The sequence below is a fragment of the Diadema setosum genome, chromosome 3 (assembly GCF_964275005.1).
Source record: "Diadema setosum chromosome 3, eeDiaSeto1, whole genome shotgun sequence".
Classification (NCBI taxonomy): Eukaryota; Metazoa; Echinodermata; class Echinoidea; order Diadematoida; family Diadematidae; genus Diadema; species Diadema setosum.
Genome location: NC_092687.1, coordinates 23,330,059 through 23,348,485, shown reverse-complemented (window position 1 = coordinate 23,348,485; position 18,427 = coordinate 23,330,059). Strand labels below are relative to the sequence as shown.

The 18,427-nt window shown below is 38.0% G+C and overlaps 1 protein-coding gene across 1 annotated transcript in view; it reads left to right on the top strand.

Moving 5' to 3' along the window:
• Positions 1-18,427, top strand: part of LOC140246695 (MAM and LDL-receptor class A domain-containing protein 2-like) — a 94,388-nt gene that overhangs the window by 51,929 nt on the left and 24,032 nt on the right. Inside the window, exons 36-53 of the mRNA XM_072326033.1 lie at positions 1,190-1,274; positions 1,959-2,105; positions 2,590-2,741; positions 3,110-3,302; positions 4,454-4,594; positions 5,243-5,508; positions 6,677-6,709; positions 7,961-8,045; positions 8,640-8,810; positions 9,158-9,417; positions 10,056-10,149; positions 11,312-11,443; positions 12,386-12,636; positions 13,696-13,786; positions 14,395-14,532; positions 14,943-15,065; positions 16,388-16,612; positions 17,335-17,523. Coding sequence (XP_072182134.1) covers positions 1,190-1,274; positions 1,959-2,105; positions 2,590-2,741; positions 3,110-3,302; positions 4,454-4,594; positions 5,243-5,508; positions 6,677-6,709; positions 7,961-8,045; positions 8,640-8,810; positions 9,158-9,417; positions 10,056-10,149; positions 11,312-11,443; positions 12,386-12,636; positions 13,696-13,786; positions 14,395-14,532; positions 14,943-15,065; positions 16,388-16,612; positions 17,335-17,523 — 2,776 coding nt within the window. The remainder of the gene's footprint in view (positions 1-1,189; positions 1,275-1,958; positions 2,106-2,589; positions 2,742-3,109; positions 3,303-4,453; positions 4,595-5,242; positions 5,509-6,676; positions 6,710-7,960; positions 8,046-8,639; positions 8,811-9,157; positions 9,418-10,055; positions 10,150-11,311; positions 11,444-12,385; positions 12,637-13,695; positions 13,787-14,394; positions 14,533-14,942; positions 15,066-16,387; positions 16,613-17,334; positions 17,524-18,427) is intronic.

The following is an 18,427-nucleotide window of genomic DNA, read 5'->3' as shown; positions in this document are numbered from 1 at the left end:
TTCTATGTTTTTTATTATGCCTCTGCCAACGATGTGGCCGGAGGCATTATGTTTTCGGGTCGTCCGTCCGTCCGTCCGTACGTCCGTCCGTCCCGTTTTGTTTTTGTCGATATCTCAAGAACCGTGTAGTGGTTTTACATCAAACTTGGTATGAGGGTATATCCTGGGGGGATAATACTTTGTTTGGATTTTAGGGTCACGGGGTCAAAGGTCAAGGGTCAAAGGTCAAGTGAAAATGTTAAAATTTAACTTTTTTCTCCATATCTCACAAATATTTCAAGATATATCTTCATGGAACTTAATATATATGCATGTTCTGACTGACAGTGATAATCTAGGGTATTTATAGGTCATGAGTCAAAGGTGAGGGGGTCAAAGGTCGAGGTCAACTCATCAAATTGTCATTATTTCCCTCTCATCTATGCAATGCCTGTAGAATTTTTCCTTGAAACTTAGTGTATGCATGTATTACCCAATACAGATTCTCTTGGAAGTTTCTTGTCAAAAGGTCAAAGGCCAAAAGGTCAAAGGTCAAGAGAAAGTGCTAAATTTCACTTCTTCTTTAAACTTATAAAAGGGTCAAAAGTTGGGCACAAATCCCTAAATACCTGCACTCTTATTAGACAGTATAGCCATTCATCCAAATAAACCTAGTTCAAGGAAAGTGAACATTCAATGCATTTGTGACAAACCTGTCATTTTTAATATTTTGCCAGTTATGTGAAACTGTCATCACACATTGTCAAGACATTGTGCTATAGGCCTATTCGGAGAACCATGCATTATTGCGGAGGCATACCAGTCGCCATAGCGACATTTCTAGTTGTTTGTATATTTGTTCGATTATAACAAAATTTTGATACAATGAAAGGATATTGCCGGTCCCGAGAACTTCGTTATAATGGGAGTCCACTGTATAATTTATAGACAAGCTGTCATCTGGCATTTTTGTATCATACATGTATGATAGTGTGTCTTAATTTTCTTCTTCCAATAGCCAAAAAAAAAAAAAAAGAAGGAAAGATATGATTTTGGGAAAAAAAAGTACAATTGTATGTTTTATGCACTTATGAGTTACCATTTTGTGGATGCAGTTTTTCACTTTGCATCATAGTCCCATGTATGCACAGCTCTTGTAGGGAGCTTTCATGAGTCTGTGGTAACTTGATCCATTCTTTCTCCCCCAAAGGTCATCTACGAAGCGGTCAGAGGCTCCTCCTTCACAGGTGACATTGCCTTGGATGACCTTGACCTCTATGAAGGACAATGTCAAGGTGACCTTTTAGATTTTTCCTTCCACATCATGTCAATGTTAGAGACCTGATCAAATAGAGCTCTACCTTGTGCTTTCCGCAAGAAGACAATGTTTGCATAGCTTGTGAGAAAATCATCTCAAAAGGTTCTTTATTAGACACTGCTTAACTGAAATGTATGTGGGCAAAATGCAGTAGCTGTTTTACATGTACACGTGCATGCATCTAAGGTACATATTCACTCAACACTTAGTCCTAATTTCATTAATTGTACTCAGCTACAACAAATGAGTTCATAATCTCTTGTAAAGTCCTAACAAGCTTTTGGTAAATTATGCTTGGTATCTTTCAGTAAACTTTAAAAAAAGACATTGATTATGGTCATGTTTTCACAAAATCCCAAAATTAACAAGCACCATGTTAACAATTGATGCTGCATTGATCAATCATGACCCAAAACAATGTGATCAGTGAATAATTAGACAAGTTTTTATTTGGCAAATTTGCAAACAGGGAGTTAAGAAAAGTGCACAAGAAAATGATGATTATTTTGTGTTATGTATTTCTCTTCAAAACATTTTGGGGAAAAAAGCGTGCTATTGGTGCTGAAGGATTACTCATTGACGAAGAACAGTGATCAGGAAAGAGCAAAGCAAACAAGCTAGGAAATGTGAAAATAATGTTGAAATGTCTTGATGATTTCAGCTGCCCATGAGTGTGACTTCCAAGCCCCAGACCGATGCGGCTACACCCAGGATGACACTGATGACTTTGACTGGTTGTGGGGCGAGGGCAGCACAGACACTATTGGGACTGGGCCGGATGTTGATGCTACCTATGGCTCCATCTATGGTCAGTTTCTTTTGTTGAGTTTGGTCTTTGCATGCTGTCTGACCAAAAATCACAAGCGTAGTTTAACTCAAACCCATGTTTTAAGTTAATTCTATGGACTGAAAAAGAAATGCAAAATAGGCATAATTTCCACGTGTGTGTGTCAGCAGGTGTTCATTGTTGGATATCTGTTGGAGTACAAGTGTCATGCACGTTATACATCAGTCTAAATTTGTATAAATCTTGGACCAAATTCAAACTGCCTCTGGGAATTCAAGAAAGACTTGTGAAAGACACATCCCATACCTTTCCTTAATGTTATACAATGTCTACAGATAGTCATGGGGAGGGGGTGTGCCATAGGTTCATAGAATTTCAGATTTGCTTCAGCAATGACATTGTCAGAGCCTTGGGAATGGGTGCCATGTGCCATGTGTACAAAGCCTCAATAGTCTGGGAGAATTTTCATCATTTTTAGTTCCTTTCCTAATTCATTTTGAAACAGGGAAATACATGTACATTGATGCAACAAACCAAACAATGGGTGATACAGCCAGACTGGTGGGACCAACGTTTACACCGGAGACTTCAGGGGTCACATGCTGGAAGTTTTATTATAATATGAACGGGGCTGACATCGGGACTCTCTCTTTCAAGGTAAGAAAAGGAGCACAATTTGTTTCCTTTTTCGTACGTATCATCTATATTTTCACTAATTTTTAGTCTTGATGACATTCAGAATCATTGAATCTTTGATTAGTGCCTTACTTTCTTGCAAATAGGAGACATGAAAGATACAATACGTCATGTAGTAATAAACCTTTACCATCTCACTCATATTTTTCAAGTTTACTACTTAACTGACTACATACATGCACAACGGGTATTCAATGCATCTACACCTAGTTCTTACTGTCAAACCATACAGGGGGAGTTGATGCAGGTGTATTTCTATGCAAAATAGTTCAATGCTGGAGTAGGGAAAACAAATTTACTGTATATTTGTGTCCCTCTTTTTTTTACAGCTGCAGTCGGACTTAAGTACGCCCCTTTGGTCAGTTTCTGGTAACCTTGGCAACGCCTGGTATGGACAGCAGGTGACTGTCACCTCTTCCCTTCCATACCATTTGGTCTTCGAGGCCGTCGTCGGACCGGGAGAGCTGGGTGACATCGCCGTCGACGAGGTGGACTACCGAGATGGTGTCTGTGATGACTCAGGTAGATTGATATTGTTATCTGTCTTATCAGTTATCGTTAAAAGGAAGACCTTTACTGTGAAAGTAGACATTTTCATGGTTTGGAAGTTTTCGAGCATTTTGTGTGACCAGAAACTAGCGCAGAAATAATAGCACAGTGATATTTTTGCTTGTTACGCATATGTACTGCTATGTAATGTCTTGTTTCTGTGGAATTAAAAGCATGCGAAATCCATCTTTTCTCAACAGAGCACGCAAAACTGCTCACGTGAAATATCTACAGTAGTACTCTTACGGTAGTTTGCTCCATTTTAAAGTCAGATGGTGGTGTCTACCCACAGGGTTTGTATACCTTCAAGTTGAACTCTTCATGTGCTTTTTAACTTTGATTTTGTGTGCAATCCTGTATATGCCATATTTTTTGTGACTTTGGTATTTTTCGGTTTGGGACTTGTAAGAGAATTTTGCGAGCTGTTGAAATCACGTTTGAAGCCACTAATATGAAATGTAAGTGTTACCCCTTATTAGGAGAAAAGTTAGGAAACTACATTTGTGAGTTGATTTCTTTAATACCAGGCAACTCACAAATTTGTGAAAAGTAACAATACCAGAAAATAGACTGCAGTTGTTACAGTAATTTTTCTTCTGTTGTGTTTGTAGACAATTGACAGGACTGTAAGCCTAAATAGTAGTTCTCAAAGCAGTTAAGGTTTGTTTGACAGCAAATGTACAATGAACATTTAAATTACTGAACAAAAGGCTTTCCAAGTGATATACAATGTACCTGGTTGGATTGTAGCCATAACATCCGATTCTGCTATTTTATCATACTGAGATTTTATTTTTAGTATGCCATACCTGAGTTTTCTCACAATTGCACATCAAATAATATGGAAATCTTGCAGAATGCTCAGAAAACAAAACTGTAAAGCAGTTAAGAATTACCAAAAAAGTCATGTGAAAGGACAAAATGTTAAGCAGGCAGGACTTGTACTTTGAAAGATGCTTTTATGAATAAAATATTGAGATTGTACCCCGCATACATTGTGCATTTAGCCAAATGGTAATGTGTGTGATAAATTATCCTCATTTAGATTTTATGAAAGATTTCATCAAATTTCATCTAGAACCATAATATCCACCCCAACTGATTGGTGTCATTTCTGCCACCAGTTTCCTGTGACTTTGAGCAAGACATGTGTTTGTGGAGAAACACACCGTATGGAGACAACTTTGACTGGATCCGACAGAGTGGGGGAACCCCTTCCACTGGGACCGGTCCTCTGGCTGACCACACCCTTGGCACCAGTCTTGGTTTGTTCCCTTCTTTTCCCAGAATCATTTTATTTTTCCATCAGCACTCCCCTTTCCGTGCCACCCCCCGCAACCTTTCTACTTTTAAATTTTCCACCTTGTTCCTAACAGTACGTGTGTGTGGTCTCTTATTTTCGTTTGTTGTTTGAATTGGAATTCATCGTTTAAGTTGGTTAGAGACATTTTCTGTCTGAGCATACATGATAAATGATGATATCAGATTCAATCTCTTTTCTGTGACCCACCTGGCTGTGTCTGATGTGTGCTGATACCAGGAGAGGAAAGATGATGGTTTGTTTTATGATTGTTTGTTTATTTGTTCATTTTCCATCTGAGAAGATGGCTGGATAGCCCATATTTAGCTGTGCTAGGCTGGTCTTCCATGGGGTCCAGTTACATGTAGATGTGATAAACCAATAGGACTATAATTAGTATAAAATGATTATAAGCTTATATTAATTGTCACTCATCTTACTCATTTTTTTTTTTTAAATCTGTGACATTCAAGACTTTTTCCAAGGATCTTGTCTTTGGTGCAACACTCTTTGATACTACCTTCAAAACACAGTAGTACACATATTATTCAGCTTCTCACAGAGCCTCTCGGTGAATTGCTTCTTGGCTATGATTTCTTACCCTTCCCTCCAGGTTTCTACATGTACATTGAGTCCAGCTCAGTGGGAATCAACTCCAAGGCCCACCTCCTCAGCACCATCTTCCCCTCAGGAACCGGCTCCTGCGTCTCCTTCTGGTACCACATGTACGGCTCCACCGTCGGCGAGCTCAACTTCTATGTGATCGACGCCATCTCCGGCTCAGAGGAGTACAAGTGGCGGTTGTCGGGGCAACAGACGACCGATCAGAACCTGTGGATGGAAGGCCGGTTCATGGTCATGGATGGAGACGGTATGACGGTAAGATGTGACTCCACCCTCCTTGGATGTTGTGACTTTTCTGTACGCTGTCTGCAACAAGGCCATTATTGCATGCTCCTTCACTTACGTTAATGGCCTTCCACAAAGCAGACCATTCCATGTACAGTCGGGGCATCAAGAAATGTATTTGTCCTCTGTTGTTGGTGTGGTTGTTGTTTTTTTTTGTAGAGTTTTCCACCGTGAAAATGTGTTAAAAGCATGTTGCTGTATATTATTACCTTGGTGCTGGATTGGAACCCAAACAAACCTATCCCTGGGAGGGCATCCAAGTCAACATGTTACTTAAGCTGTTGAAGACTAGATCCAAGTATACTTATGCGCAGGTTGTCTATTGGAAAATATGTGTTACAGAAAAATCAGCTTGGCCTAAACAGGTCTACAGCACATATTACTGATAAAATCTTACCTCACTGATCTGCAGAGAAGCATTGTGGATTTCAAAGTGTCAAGCTTAATACTAGTAGTGCTGTGGCAGTTCTTGAACCCCAAACGTACTCAATAAAGGTTCAATGAGCAAACCTCTAGACCACATCACACAAGCAAGTGTAGTTTGTGTTGACAGTCACCTGTAACAAGGTTTTGCTTTGCCAGGGGATTAGTTTGCTTGTCTTTTTTTTGTATTGCAAAATAACTCAAAGATTTATGAATGAATTTGGATGAAATTTTCATGAAAACTTTATAATAACACTAGGAAAAGGTGATAAATTTTGGTGGGGATCTGGTTATTGTCTGGATCCATGAATTGTCATACATTTTGCAAAGCCAATATTCTATATCAATAAGAAATATGACCATTTTCAGCATATGTACTTTAATTGGCAGAAGTCTGCACTGAGTGCTTTTCAATTGATTCTTATATCAAGTGCTTACTAATTTGACTAGACAAGAGACTGTTCTACAAAGACCTTTATTCATGTGACTGTGAGGATAGTACATGATATACAGACATTCTTCTTTGAAAAAAAGAAATGTCTAGACGAAGTATCATATCATTGTTGCAGATGCATAAAATGAAGAGGTAGTAGATCTCAGTGATCACTGGCCAAATCGACCCAAATTCATATTTACTGTCAAACTCTTTGTTGTATAAAGATGTTGTGTTTGTATTCAGTGAAAAATATGTTGTATGCTGTCTTTGTTGTTACAGCCTTCACCAACTCCCTCCTCTAACATGGTGGTGGTAAGGGGTCACTTCATATCAGTCATTGGAAAAATTTATCACAGTTTACATGAATGCCGACATTAATTATTATATAGTTTTGTATATTATTCAAATCATACAATCATGTATTTCAACAGTATGTATGTACATGCATATCTTGAGGAAATCAATTTTTTTCCTCTTTGTCCACAGTTACAGTGTGCATATATAGACAATGTGTGCAACTGTAAATCATTACCAGGATTTTTTGACATGCAACTTTCTAATCATTGAACACATGTTTCCTAGAACATGAAGTCACATACATGTAGATATTACATTTGTATTTTAATATTTTTATTTTCAGTTTTATTATGTACATTGTAGATTGTGTTCATATCTTTCTTTTCTCTTTTTCTGTGCAATTCTCATTTTTATATATGCAGTATGACAAAATGTTGTGCATATTTACTGACATACCTCAGAAGTTTATCCATATTTGCAATATATTACCTTGCTACAGTCATATCGAATATCATTTCAGGCTCATACTTTCGGCATTGTGAAACAATGTTTATATGTCACTATACTAACATACAGACATACGTAATATTTTTATGAAATGTTCATATGTCAGTATACTTGTGAATGGACTAACGTCATTCAATTGACTAGCCACTGTTTGTATAATGCGTGCTAACAGTGTTTGGCATAGTCTGTGATCCATTTGATGATTATTGCATTTCATCCTCCCCAGACTTTCACAAACCATTCCATGAGTATGTCAAGTATCATGTATTGGTGTCATTTAATCATTACATTCACAGTGACAAGGGCAGTTTTAATGAATGGCACAGCAAACAGTCAGACAGTGCGCTTGTCACTATGCTTACTATTTATCATGTGATAATCTGTCTAGTTCACACACCAGTGTGTGTCTCCTGACAAACTGTGCAGAATACTGTATTAGCCATATATTTCGTGAGGTTTTTATTTTCGCAAATTTCGCGAGTCAGATGCTATTCGCGAAATTAAAGACACGCGAAAATATTGACTCTGATCATGCTATGCATGTGACATACGCGTATACATGTCTCTGTTCGGTACTGGACTCCATGATTGTGAATTTAACCACTCGCAAAATCGTCAGGAATTTCCGATTCGCGAAAATTTAGACTCGCTAAATATATGACATATACAGGAATGCAGCCCAGATGAACTTCATGAGTTCACACTAATTGAAGGTGAAGTATCCATTTCTAGAATAAATTGTTGTTTTTTCACATGTAGATCAAAGTAGAGGGTACCACGGTGACTAGTTACTATGGAGACATAGCTATTGATGACATCATAGTTCTGGATCAGGTCTGCCCAGGTGAGATATTTTGGTATAACAGTGTATCAATTAAATTGGACTCAGCTACAAAATGGGAGCCACATTAAGTAGATGAACCTCTATCAAGCTGCATTCTCTTTATTGTGTAGTTGTCACCAAATAAATTATTCATTCCAGATGCCTTAAAGAATACAAACATATTTTGTTTTTAGTACTTGTTTTACTTGGTCTGTGCATAACATCCCTATATTTTCTTTGATTTATGATGACTGTTCATTCTTTCTGGAACAATCCTACAGGTATATGTAAAACTCATTTGTAAAGACAGAGCAGTGAAATGGAATAAAACCTACAAGCACAGTGTGCATGTGGATATACAGTAGTACAGCCCCAAAGTAAGAAGATGAGAAACTTGCATGAATCATTTAAGCCATATGTATTTTAATGAAACAGCTCACATACATGTGGTTTTGATAATGTTTACATTCAGTCCTTCTTTAAGATTATTCATTACATGCAGCAATATACATTGTAGTCATAACATAAAAACTGCTCTCATATTTGCTTGGTACTGTGCTTTGTTATTGCAACAAACGTGATATGTCTCTAGCAATAATTTCCTCTTGTGTGCAGTTTCCCCTAGCAATGCTGACCCCGCCCTCCAAGCAACGGTCACTTGTGACTTCGAGATGTCCCTGTGTGGCTGGACACAGATGAGTGATGATGAATTGGACTGGACTCGGCAGAATGGTGCCACATCGTCCACCACCACTGGACCTACGGGTGACCACACCAGTGGCATAGGTACAAATGTGATGAAAGGGTGCATAGCTTTGTGATTGAGACAAGGGTAGGGGAATTGCCCATCCATAGGATCTATGCTGACCCACTTCTGAAAGCATTGCTACACATTTATAAGTCCTTGAGGTTTAGAAAGCAGGAGAATATGAAAACGTGTCTAACTTTGGAAAGACTGCCTTTTGAGATATGAATGAAACAGATATCTCGCTGATATGCTATTTAGAACCAACCTCCCTGCTTTTGATTTATTAATGTTTGGCAGCCCTTTTTTTTTTTTCTTTCTTTTTTTTTTGCATGCTGTTGAAATTTTGATTGTGCAACACAAGTAACAATGATTTTTGTGTCTCCAGGGTTCTACATCTACCTGGAAACCTCTACCGGCACACTCGGTGACGCCGCTCGCATCAAATCGCTCCAGATTCCTGCGACCCCAGCCGGTGCTTGCCTCCAGTTCTGGATACACATGTACGGTGCCACCATGGGCAAGCTGAACCTGTATAGACACAACTTGTTTGACGGGAGTACCACATTGGTATGGCAACAGGATGGAACGCTGACCAATTCCTGGATCTACCAGCAGGTGGACTTTGCCTACGGCCAGGATTACGAGGTTTGTTTGTTTCCATGGAAACAGAGAAAATTTGCTGTGTGGATGGTGTCATCATTTGCTCATACAATACAGCTGTGTCATTTCCATTACAAAAAAAAATATTCTGCAATGAGTATTGGTCATTAAAGTTGATGCAAAGTTCTTAACCCCCTCTGTGTCAGGGACTTTGGGCAGTGCGTAGATTGCAGTGGGATTTTCTGTGCAAATTGGTGCTCAAAACACAGAGATAAGATTTGTGATGCCATGAATACAGCATGTTGGTGTTATAACAATGAAATGAAATGACTAACTATCTGATTGTGATTATAGTCTTTTGCAGAATTCATTAACAGGAAATCAATGCTGTGGTATGCAGTGACACGTGTTTTCTGTGTATTCCTGCAGGCTTGTTTGTAAGAAAGGGATGGAGGTCGTAGGCCAACAATGATGCTAAAACAAAATAGATTGCTAATTTTGGCACACATTATGCAAAGATTTATTTTGGAATGACATAGCATAACATTAATCACTATTACAATGTACATAAAGCCACAAAACGATTTTCTTTTTGTTTTACTTGTGAAGTGGTACACTTGTTATAACATGGAAGTACTTTAATTCCATTGGTGATTTTGTTGTTGTTGTTGTTCAAAATCCAGCTTATATTTGAGGCAGTGCGGGGTTCTGACTTCACTAGTGACATCGCTTTGGATGACATCTATTTTGATTCAACTTCTGTCTGTCCAGAGCAAAGTGAGTTTAATGGTAGCTGCGTTCTACTTTCCTTCAGCAATGTTTGACTGCTTTGTTTATATAACTCACTCTACCAATCTCAAGATTGTAATACATGCTCACTCAATCTTGGTGATGGGTGAGTATGATGCCAGGTGACAGAGATCTTACATGTACAAATTTTCGTTGTGTTTCACACAGAATTAAAGATGATTTTGACCCGTTGATGAACAATCCCGAGTATACTTGGGCAAGTGTCTGTGAGAAATGTGTGTTGTAGCAGAATCAGACCATCCTCAATGGGTTAAACGTTAAGATCAACTTAAAATCATGGTATACTGTTGGTTTTCCTGTACAGTTTTATCAACCATTCAGAATCCACTTAATGTAATTTTTTATTGAATTTTACAGAAAATTTCCCTTTACACTTATGGTTTTGTATAGATGGCTGAATGAAAGAGTCCCCCAACTTTTGATTTTCATTAGGGAGTAAGGATACCTATGAAGACACACACAGGATACCATAATTTGAGTTAATCGTAACTTTTAAAATCAACCCAATTATGTATCTGATGTGAAACAGCCCTCTGGAGTCATAGAAGTGAAGACAGCTAGACTAACTCTATTATATTTCTGTTTCTGCTTTGAATGCCGAGACATGACCACAAAACCTCATCTGTACTAAAAGCCAATACAATACTTAATCAGATGTGCACTGATTTCTCCTAGCCAGCTAAAAGTCAGATGTTCCCCATTGCTTTCTTATCAGCATCAATAATGGGTAGCCAATGGCTTCATTTGCTAGCTGTCAAGAGAACATTATGATCACATTGAGATCCATAACAAATAGGTTGGATATATCAGTGCTGTTCTTATTTAAGGGATTATGATGTCTCCACTATACTATGATAAGTGGTTTATTTGAATATTTTAAGGTGCATGTACAGACAATAATAAATCAACTCATGCCAGGAATGTTAAGCAAGTACTGTATACCAGTATATCAAAGAGGTTCTGCTTAATACTAGAAAAATGTAAAAGAACCAGTCATTGTCACTTTGTCTTGAACAAAAATCCATTAATGTGTACCATGGAATGTTGTTATTAGTTTAGCCTATCATTATTAATTCAGCGTATCATAACAACCATTTTTTGCTTGTTAATTGTTGGATGACTTTCTCAGAGCAATGCAGTTTTGAGCATGACTTGTGTGGCTGGACACAGGAGACTAGTCTGGATGACCTGGACTGGAGCCGTGGTAGTGGGACCACGTACCCTGTGGTGCCTACAGACAAAAGCACTGGAACGGCTTCAGGTGAGAGGACTGTTATTGAGTATAGCTTATCACTGTTCTGTTATGGGGTCATTTTTAGGTAAACTTGATTTCTTTCCCATGTATCTGCGTGGTTTCTCTTCGAAATACAACTGTATGACTCATTGTTGTAAGTTTAATCAAATTCACTGAAATTTCTTGACAAAATGCTTGTGATGATTTATAATTTCACCCTCATCTCATTACATTATTCGCTGAGTACATGCTTTCTTGCATAAATTGTTGATAGGACCAGCAATACTAGTTTATTATACATGTAAGCCTATGTAAATATACCGTAGTGCATGAGATATCACAGCACAAAACAGGCTTGAACTAGTCACAACTAGCAGGTATATGAAAGTTCATAGTGAAACTAGCATCATATTGAATTTTTTTTTTCTGTAATCACACCCTAACATTATCAATGTGCACAAGATTATTTGTGGCTCAGTTTTGTGCATTTTTCTAAAGGTGATTTTGAGTACTATCCTCTCTCCTGAGTAACATAGAGTTAATACAAATTATTGTGTGACCTGCACTGAGCAAAGTGAATAGAGAGTAGGTGATAGATGGTTGTGTTGTGTTCTATTTGAGACCAGTAACTTCATACCTGAACATTTGATCAGCAGAAATAGTTGTAAAACTTTTTTTCTGTAATTTATGGAAGGAGGACATACTCATAATTACAAAGAAAACTTCTGAAGAAATAAAACTTCTTACTTAGGTTTGAATTGAAGTTTCTGCCTTTGATAAACTCATTTCAGTGCAGCTATAAAGTACCAAACTTTGATGTCATAGACATTTATCGCCATGGAAACTGGTTCTAATCAACCACCTCACTTGGCCCAAGTGTTTATGCACACACCTGGTCCCAACCCGAGCTCAAACAAAAGACTTAGATCATCACTTCGGTACTCTGCATTTAATACTTGTTCCACTCAGGTCACTTTGTGTACATCGACACAACGATGCCCCATGCCGACGGAGACTCTGCCATCATACGAAGCCCCACCTATAACCTCTCCTCAGCCAGCCACTGTGTCCAGTTCTGGTACTACCATGATGGTGCTGGTTTCATTACCCTCCACACCCTGGGATCAGGGGCCTACTCCGCCCCTCTGTGGACCTCGCCGACCAATGCGATGAGTGGGTGGCGGTACGGGAGTGGGACAGTCTCGGGCGATAACATCCAGGTGAGGATGGCATTTGCTGGTTTGTGATATTTTTTTTTTCTTTCTTTCTATCATTCATTATCTTTTTGGATAGATCAAGAGGAAAATTGTGATATACAATTTTGTAATTTGTTCAAGACAGAGTGACTAAATCACAAGGAGTATGTATCTCTGTGTAAATTAGAACAATTAATGATATGGCGTGTAATGTGTTAACCCCATCCACTGGTATGAGTGCAGAGCATGAGCAAGTATAATGAAGAGCACATTCACTAATTACTCTCTGTGATAGTATTACACATGTATGTTTTTCATGTGAATGTCTCTCACGCATTTATACTAAGTATAATTGTATGTAACAATTATAACGTCAGTTTTCCCAATCAAATAGAAACGTGTGCATGAAAATACAGAAAGACAAGATGTTGTTTTTTCTAAGGTGATTGGAACATGTTCTGATGAAAGAGAAGCTCCGAGTACTCAGGTATTGGTATATATTCCTAATTGCACAGCTTGCAGCCAGCTTGTATAAAATTTGATTTAGGTTACTGAGATGTTATGCATAGATTACATGAGAATCTGTCCAGCTTACAGCAAGCAGAGTTACAAATTTGGTGGGGAGTATATGATTGTATGCACCAATGATTTATTTGTAATTCAAGATCAGTCACTTGATTGTGCATACTATCACTCAGAGTACATTGTTTGCCAATTGGCACATTAACTTGATTGCTAATTTCTTCACTGATTTGCACAGATGTCTAAAAATTAATTGTCATTGAACCGAGATTACTTAATCCCTCTAATCCCTCTTGTGTCACCATGGACTTTCTGTAAGACCGAGGTACATTGCTACAATATGTACATCTGAATAGGCTTGCTAACTCATGATTATGTCTATTTTAGAAGGAGTAATGCTAAGAAAAGGCGTTGCCAGTGATAACTGAGTGCCTGATCTCGTCAGGGGTTTAAGGTACAAATGTATATTTTAAAAAATTTCTGAAGAAAACTGCAATACGTAATATTGATATTATGACATAAATACTATAAAAATTGTTTGTGCCCTTCTGATTGGTCCAGATTGCATTCAAGGGAACAGTAACAGCCTTGTACAACAGCGCCATGGCGATGGATGAAATCAACTTAGAGTTTGGAGCTTGTCCCCCTCCAGGTTTGTTTTATCTTAAATTTGAGAAATTTTCATCACTTTAATGCAAAGTGATACAAATTTGTATTGTATTGTCATACATTGTTTGTAGCAGAATGATTTCCAGTGAATATAAAATTGAGTTATTTTGCAGTTTGTTGTTAGCATGTAGTTTGTTTACATCATGAGTTTGCACTGTAAAATGTATTTGAAGTGGAAGTGGTGTTTCAGAAATGTTGGCAAGATTGTTGTTCACTAGTAAACAAAGTATGTATCCTTATTTACATTGTTCATGTCTGCTAGATCTTTTTTTTAAAGCAAAAGTGTATCTCTTCTGCACAGCATTTGTAAATGTTCTACCATGCTAAAAACTACTTTTCAATAGGTACTAAAACGAAAACAAAAAAATTTTATGATATTACATATAGCTCTGCTTTAAAAAAAAAGAACAAACATAAAGCAACTTTGTCATTTCCATCATCTAAATGTCTCGGATTGTAATTTTGACAGCCTAGGCTAGTCTCAAAGGTGTACATAATATATCTATGATATAACACATATTTCTTAATAGCAGCTGTATGTTTACAATTGAGGCTACATTTACTATGTGTCATGATTTCTTTTATATACAGGTTATTGCACCTTTGAGACACCGCACTGTGGTTGGTCCAATGTTGACAGCGATGATTTCGATTGGCAGATTCACTCTGGGGGCACGCCCAGTGATAGTACCGGGCCTCCATTCGACCACACCTTGGGCACAATCCTAGGTGAGCAGAATTTTGTGAAATCCAAAAATTCTGATGTATGTTAGAGAGTATCCTTTGCACTATAGTGTTGTCAGCTATTGTACCATTTATCACCATGCCTTTATATGAAGAATAATGTCAAAATCATATTAAGAACTCTAACCTGTGGTCTCGTTCCGTGCTGTTGGAAGTGGTGCACATTTCATTTCCAATCGACTTATGTTAGGATAGAGTAGAAAACGATGTTTTGTCAGGTAAGGGGGAGTCCAAAGTATATTCTTGTTTAATTTGTTAGGTACTTGATATTTTCTTCTTTTTCCATTTAGAATGTTTTGCTTCAAGATAAATTAATGTAACTACAAATTTTGTACATCACTGGTTGGTAATTCTTCTGTATATTTTGATGCTTCCTAACTGTTGTTGTCACACAGGTCATTATGTCTACATTGAGACATCTGATGCTAACACTGGAGAGAAGGCAAGGCTTGAGTCTGAAATCTTCCCTGCCCGCCCCACTGGCTGTTTCTCCTTCTGGTACCACATGTTTGGAGCAGGTGACGTTTGCCCTTCTTTCAGTTTCCTGGCATTTAAGGGTAGTATAGCAAGTACTGAGTTATGAAGCTGTTAACTCGTATCAAGAAGGTACACATTGCCGTACATCACAACTCGAGTCTTTGCATTTCATTATCTGCCAACTCAAAATGGAAATGAGACCAGAGGATTTCCAGTAATATACTGTCAGTCAAGCAATTATCTGCCTCCATCAATTACCTGTTGCTAATCAAAGCTCGTTCACATAATTCTCAATTTACAAGTAACATTGCAACAAGTACTCCAATTGTGACCACAATTAGTTTTTAGGTGCAGTTAAGGTACATGTATGTTCATGTTATAGTGCTGTCCATGGTCATATGCATGGGACTAATGTCATTACTTGGTCCCATCTTAACCCTATTCTAACTGGGCTATTTGAGACCAAGTTTTTACTGGGGGGTCAATTTGACCCCCCCTTCAGATCTTGGCCACCGATCGCGCGATCGCCGCCAATTTGTATTTTGTTGTTTTTTCGACCTTTTGTTTCCTATTGTTTTTTTGCCAAAATTTGTTGTAGGCACTTTTTCAGGCTTATCTACACTAGAATTGCTAAATTTCAGTGGTTAAAAGTTGAAATAATCTACATTGTAATTTATGTCAATTTAACCAAAAAACACAATTTGCATTCAATTTTGCACACGATATCATGAATTTGAGCTGTTTTCGGGTTGACATGCATATGCATAACATTACATAACTTCAGAACGGTGTACCCGGACGTTGCAAACTTGGTCTCCAAATATGCAGAAGACTTCAGTGAAAAAAGTCTTGAAACGACGCGGCAAAATCTTTGCGCGTTGCGGAATCGTGGCGCGAAACGTCGAGGGGGGTCAATTTGACCCCACCCCCCAGTTAGAATGGGGGGTGGATTCGCTGCAAGATAGTCTTGTGACAAACTACTTTGCAACTATTGATCCACTTGCAACAATATTTGGGGCACAGATCTGCCTTTGTACTTCTCATTATGGTATTTTATAAAACTTTCTATCATCTCACATTGATTATTGCAGTGAATATGATTTTTGTCATCTTGTCTTCAAGACTTCAGTTTACCACTAATACTACTTGTCAAACTTGCTGAAATTGCTCTTCAATTTTGATTCATTTTTCCACCTCACATCAGAATATGCATTCTAAAACTCATCTCAAGCCAGCGAGGCGCCATTTGAAAATAGATTGTAGTATCACAAAAATATGTACAAATCAGTAAAAGAAAAAAACAAACCCCCCGAAGAAAAACACATCCAAACGACCTGCATTTACTATCTCTTTCACCAATCAGACATGGGAACCCTGAACATCTACCTCCAAGAGCTCCCAAATGGTCCTGAAACCCTCATCTGGAGTCTAAGTGGAGACCAAGGAGACCAGTGGTTGCCAGGGCGACTGGATGTCTCCACAGGGTTTGAGCACATCATCACCTTTGAAGGCATTGACTCCTCCAGTTTTACTGGTGACATCTCGCTGGACGACATCGACTACCTCACACGGTCATGCAGCAGTGTCCGTATGTATCTGAGTCTATGAAGGCGTAGTTGCAGTGCTGTTGACTTTAAGATACTCTAGTTCACAGGAGTTATTATGTAGTAGACCAAGTTCCAGTAAACAGGGAGTTAAATTGCCATGCACCATTTGGAATCAATGTGTGCAATGTATTTCGAAATGTTGGAGTTTAAGTGTAAAATCATTTTTTCAATGAAGCAATACACCAAGGTGAACCTATTTAAATGGCAGTTAAGTTTATCATGCAGGTGTAATCAATGATTACTTTTTTTAATTAGCTGTTCTGTTTTATTAATTTGCTGTTCTGTTTAAAGTTTTGTATTTCTTGCTTCTTGTGATGTACATTGTATTGACTAATTAATGTAAAGCACCAAACAAGCAGTTTGTGCAGGCGCTATATAAAATCTATGTTTATAATTTCACCTGCAGCATGTGACTGTAATAATGATGTCCGTCTTGTTTTTCCTTTGAAGTGAGAAAGCAAAAACAATTATTCATTTCCAGTCCTTCATACCCACATTTCCCTCATGGTTATTTTTTGATAGAATGATAAAAAATTTTGGTGATCACATTTGAATTTATCATAATATTCAACCAAAATTATTCTGAATATTGCACGATCAAGCATTGTTCTCTTTCTCAAAATATTGCTGACATTACCAGAGCTTTCTTGACACTCTCTTCATACCCTAATCCTGCTCCCTTTTTGTATTTTCCCTTCCATAGCACCATCCACGACCTTAGCCCCCCAGCCGACCAGGCAGCCCTCTCAGTGGGACTGTGACTTTGAGGCTGGGTCTATCTGCAGCTGGGTACAGGGCACCAACGATGACTTTGATTGGTCACTCCAGCAGGGTAGCACAGCCAACAGTGGGTCAGGGCCATCAGCAGACCACACCCTCCAGAATAAGAATGGTACTGATTCTTTTTCTATTATCTGTCTTTTGTTTTGTTGTGATTTGTTTTTGCAATGCTGGCATCATGAATCATTGTGTGATATTGCATATGATATTGTCAAATCTGTAGGTTGTTTCCTATCACACACCTAAAGATATACATGTACCATATTGTTTGAGATGAACATATTATGCTCCTTTTGAGCAAAATGAAATGCTACAAAATCACATACGTGTTGATGCAATATTGAATTGAAGCTCACGTGAGCATTAATTTGCATTTGCATATTTTTGAGAATGGTCAAACCTTGTTAATTTGTGCATTGCTGTGTTCATATCTACTGCAGATGGCGTTGCCCTCAAGATGTGCTGTTTAATCAATATTACATTTGTATCTCTAAATGTAGCAAAATATAAAGTTTTATACAAAAACAGGACACAGACTATAGACTGAATATATTCTGTCACAATTCCTACCCAAAGTACTGTTCAAAGTCATTTTTACAATCAATCATTTGCATGGTACTGGATAAATAGTTGCTTTCCACTTCTGATACATTTGGCATAATTTCTGTGATCTCTGAACAAGAGACTAGAAAAATAGTGCAAGTGAAAAATGAATAGAAAGGAGACTTCACTAGTAACACAGAAATAACCAAGTTGTATTACTTTGTCTGGGAACCTACTTATTGAGTATAGAGCGTGTAGTTTTTAAAGCAGTTTAGAATATCTTAGAATATTAGAATAAATTTAGAAATCTTATGTCACATGGAAGTGAATACTACTCCATCACTCAACTACTGCACACTCCAGCAGCTTACTCAAAACGAGTAAGTTGACATGTATAGATCAACTTGCATGTCATCCTGTTTAAATCTTAAATTTCCCTGTAGCTAATTGTGGCAAAAATACCAGTCTGGTGC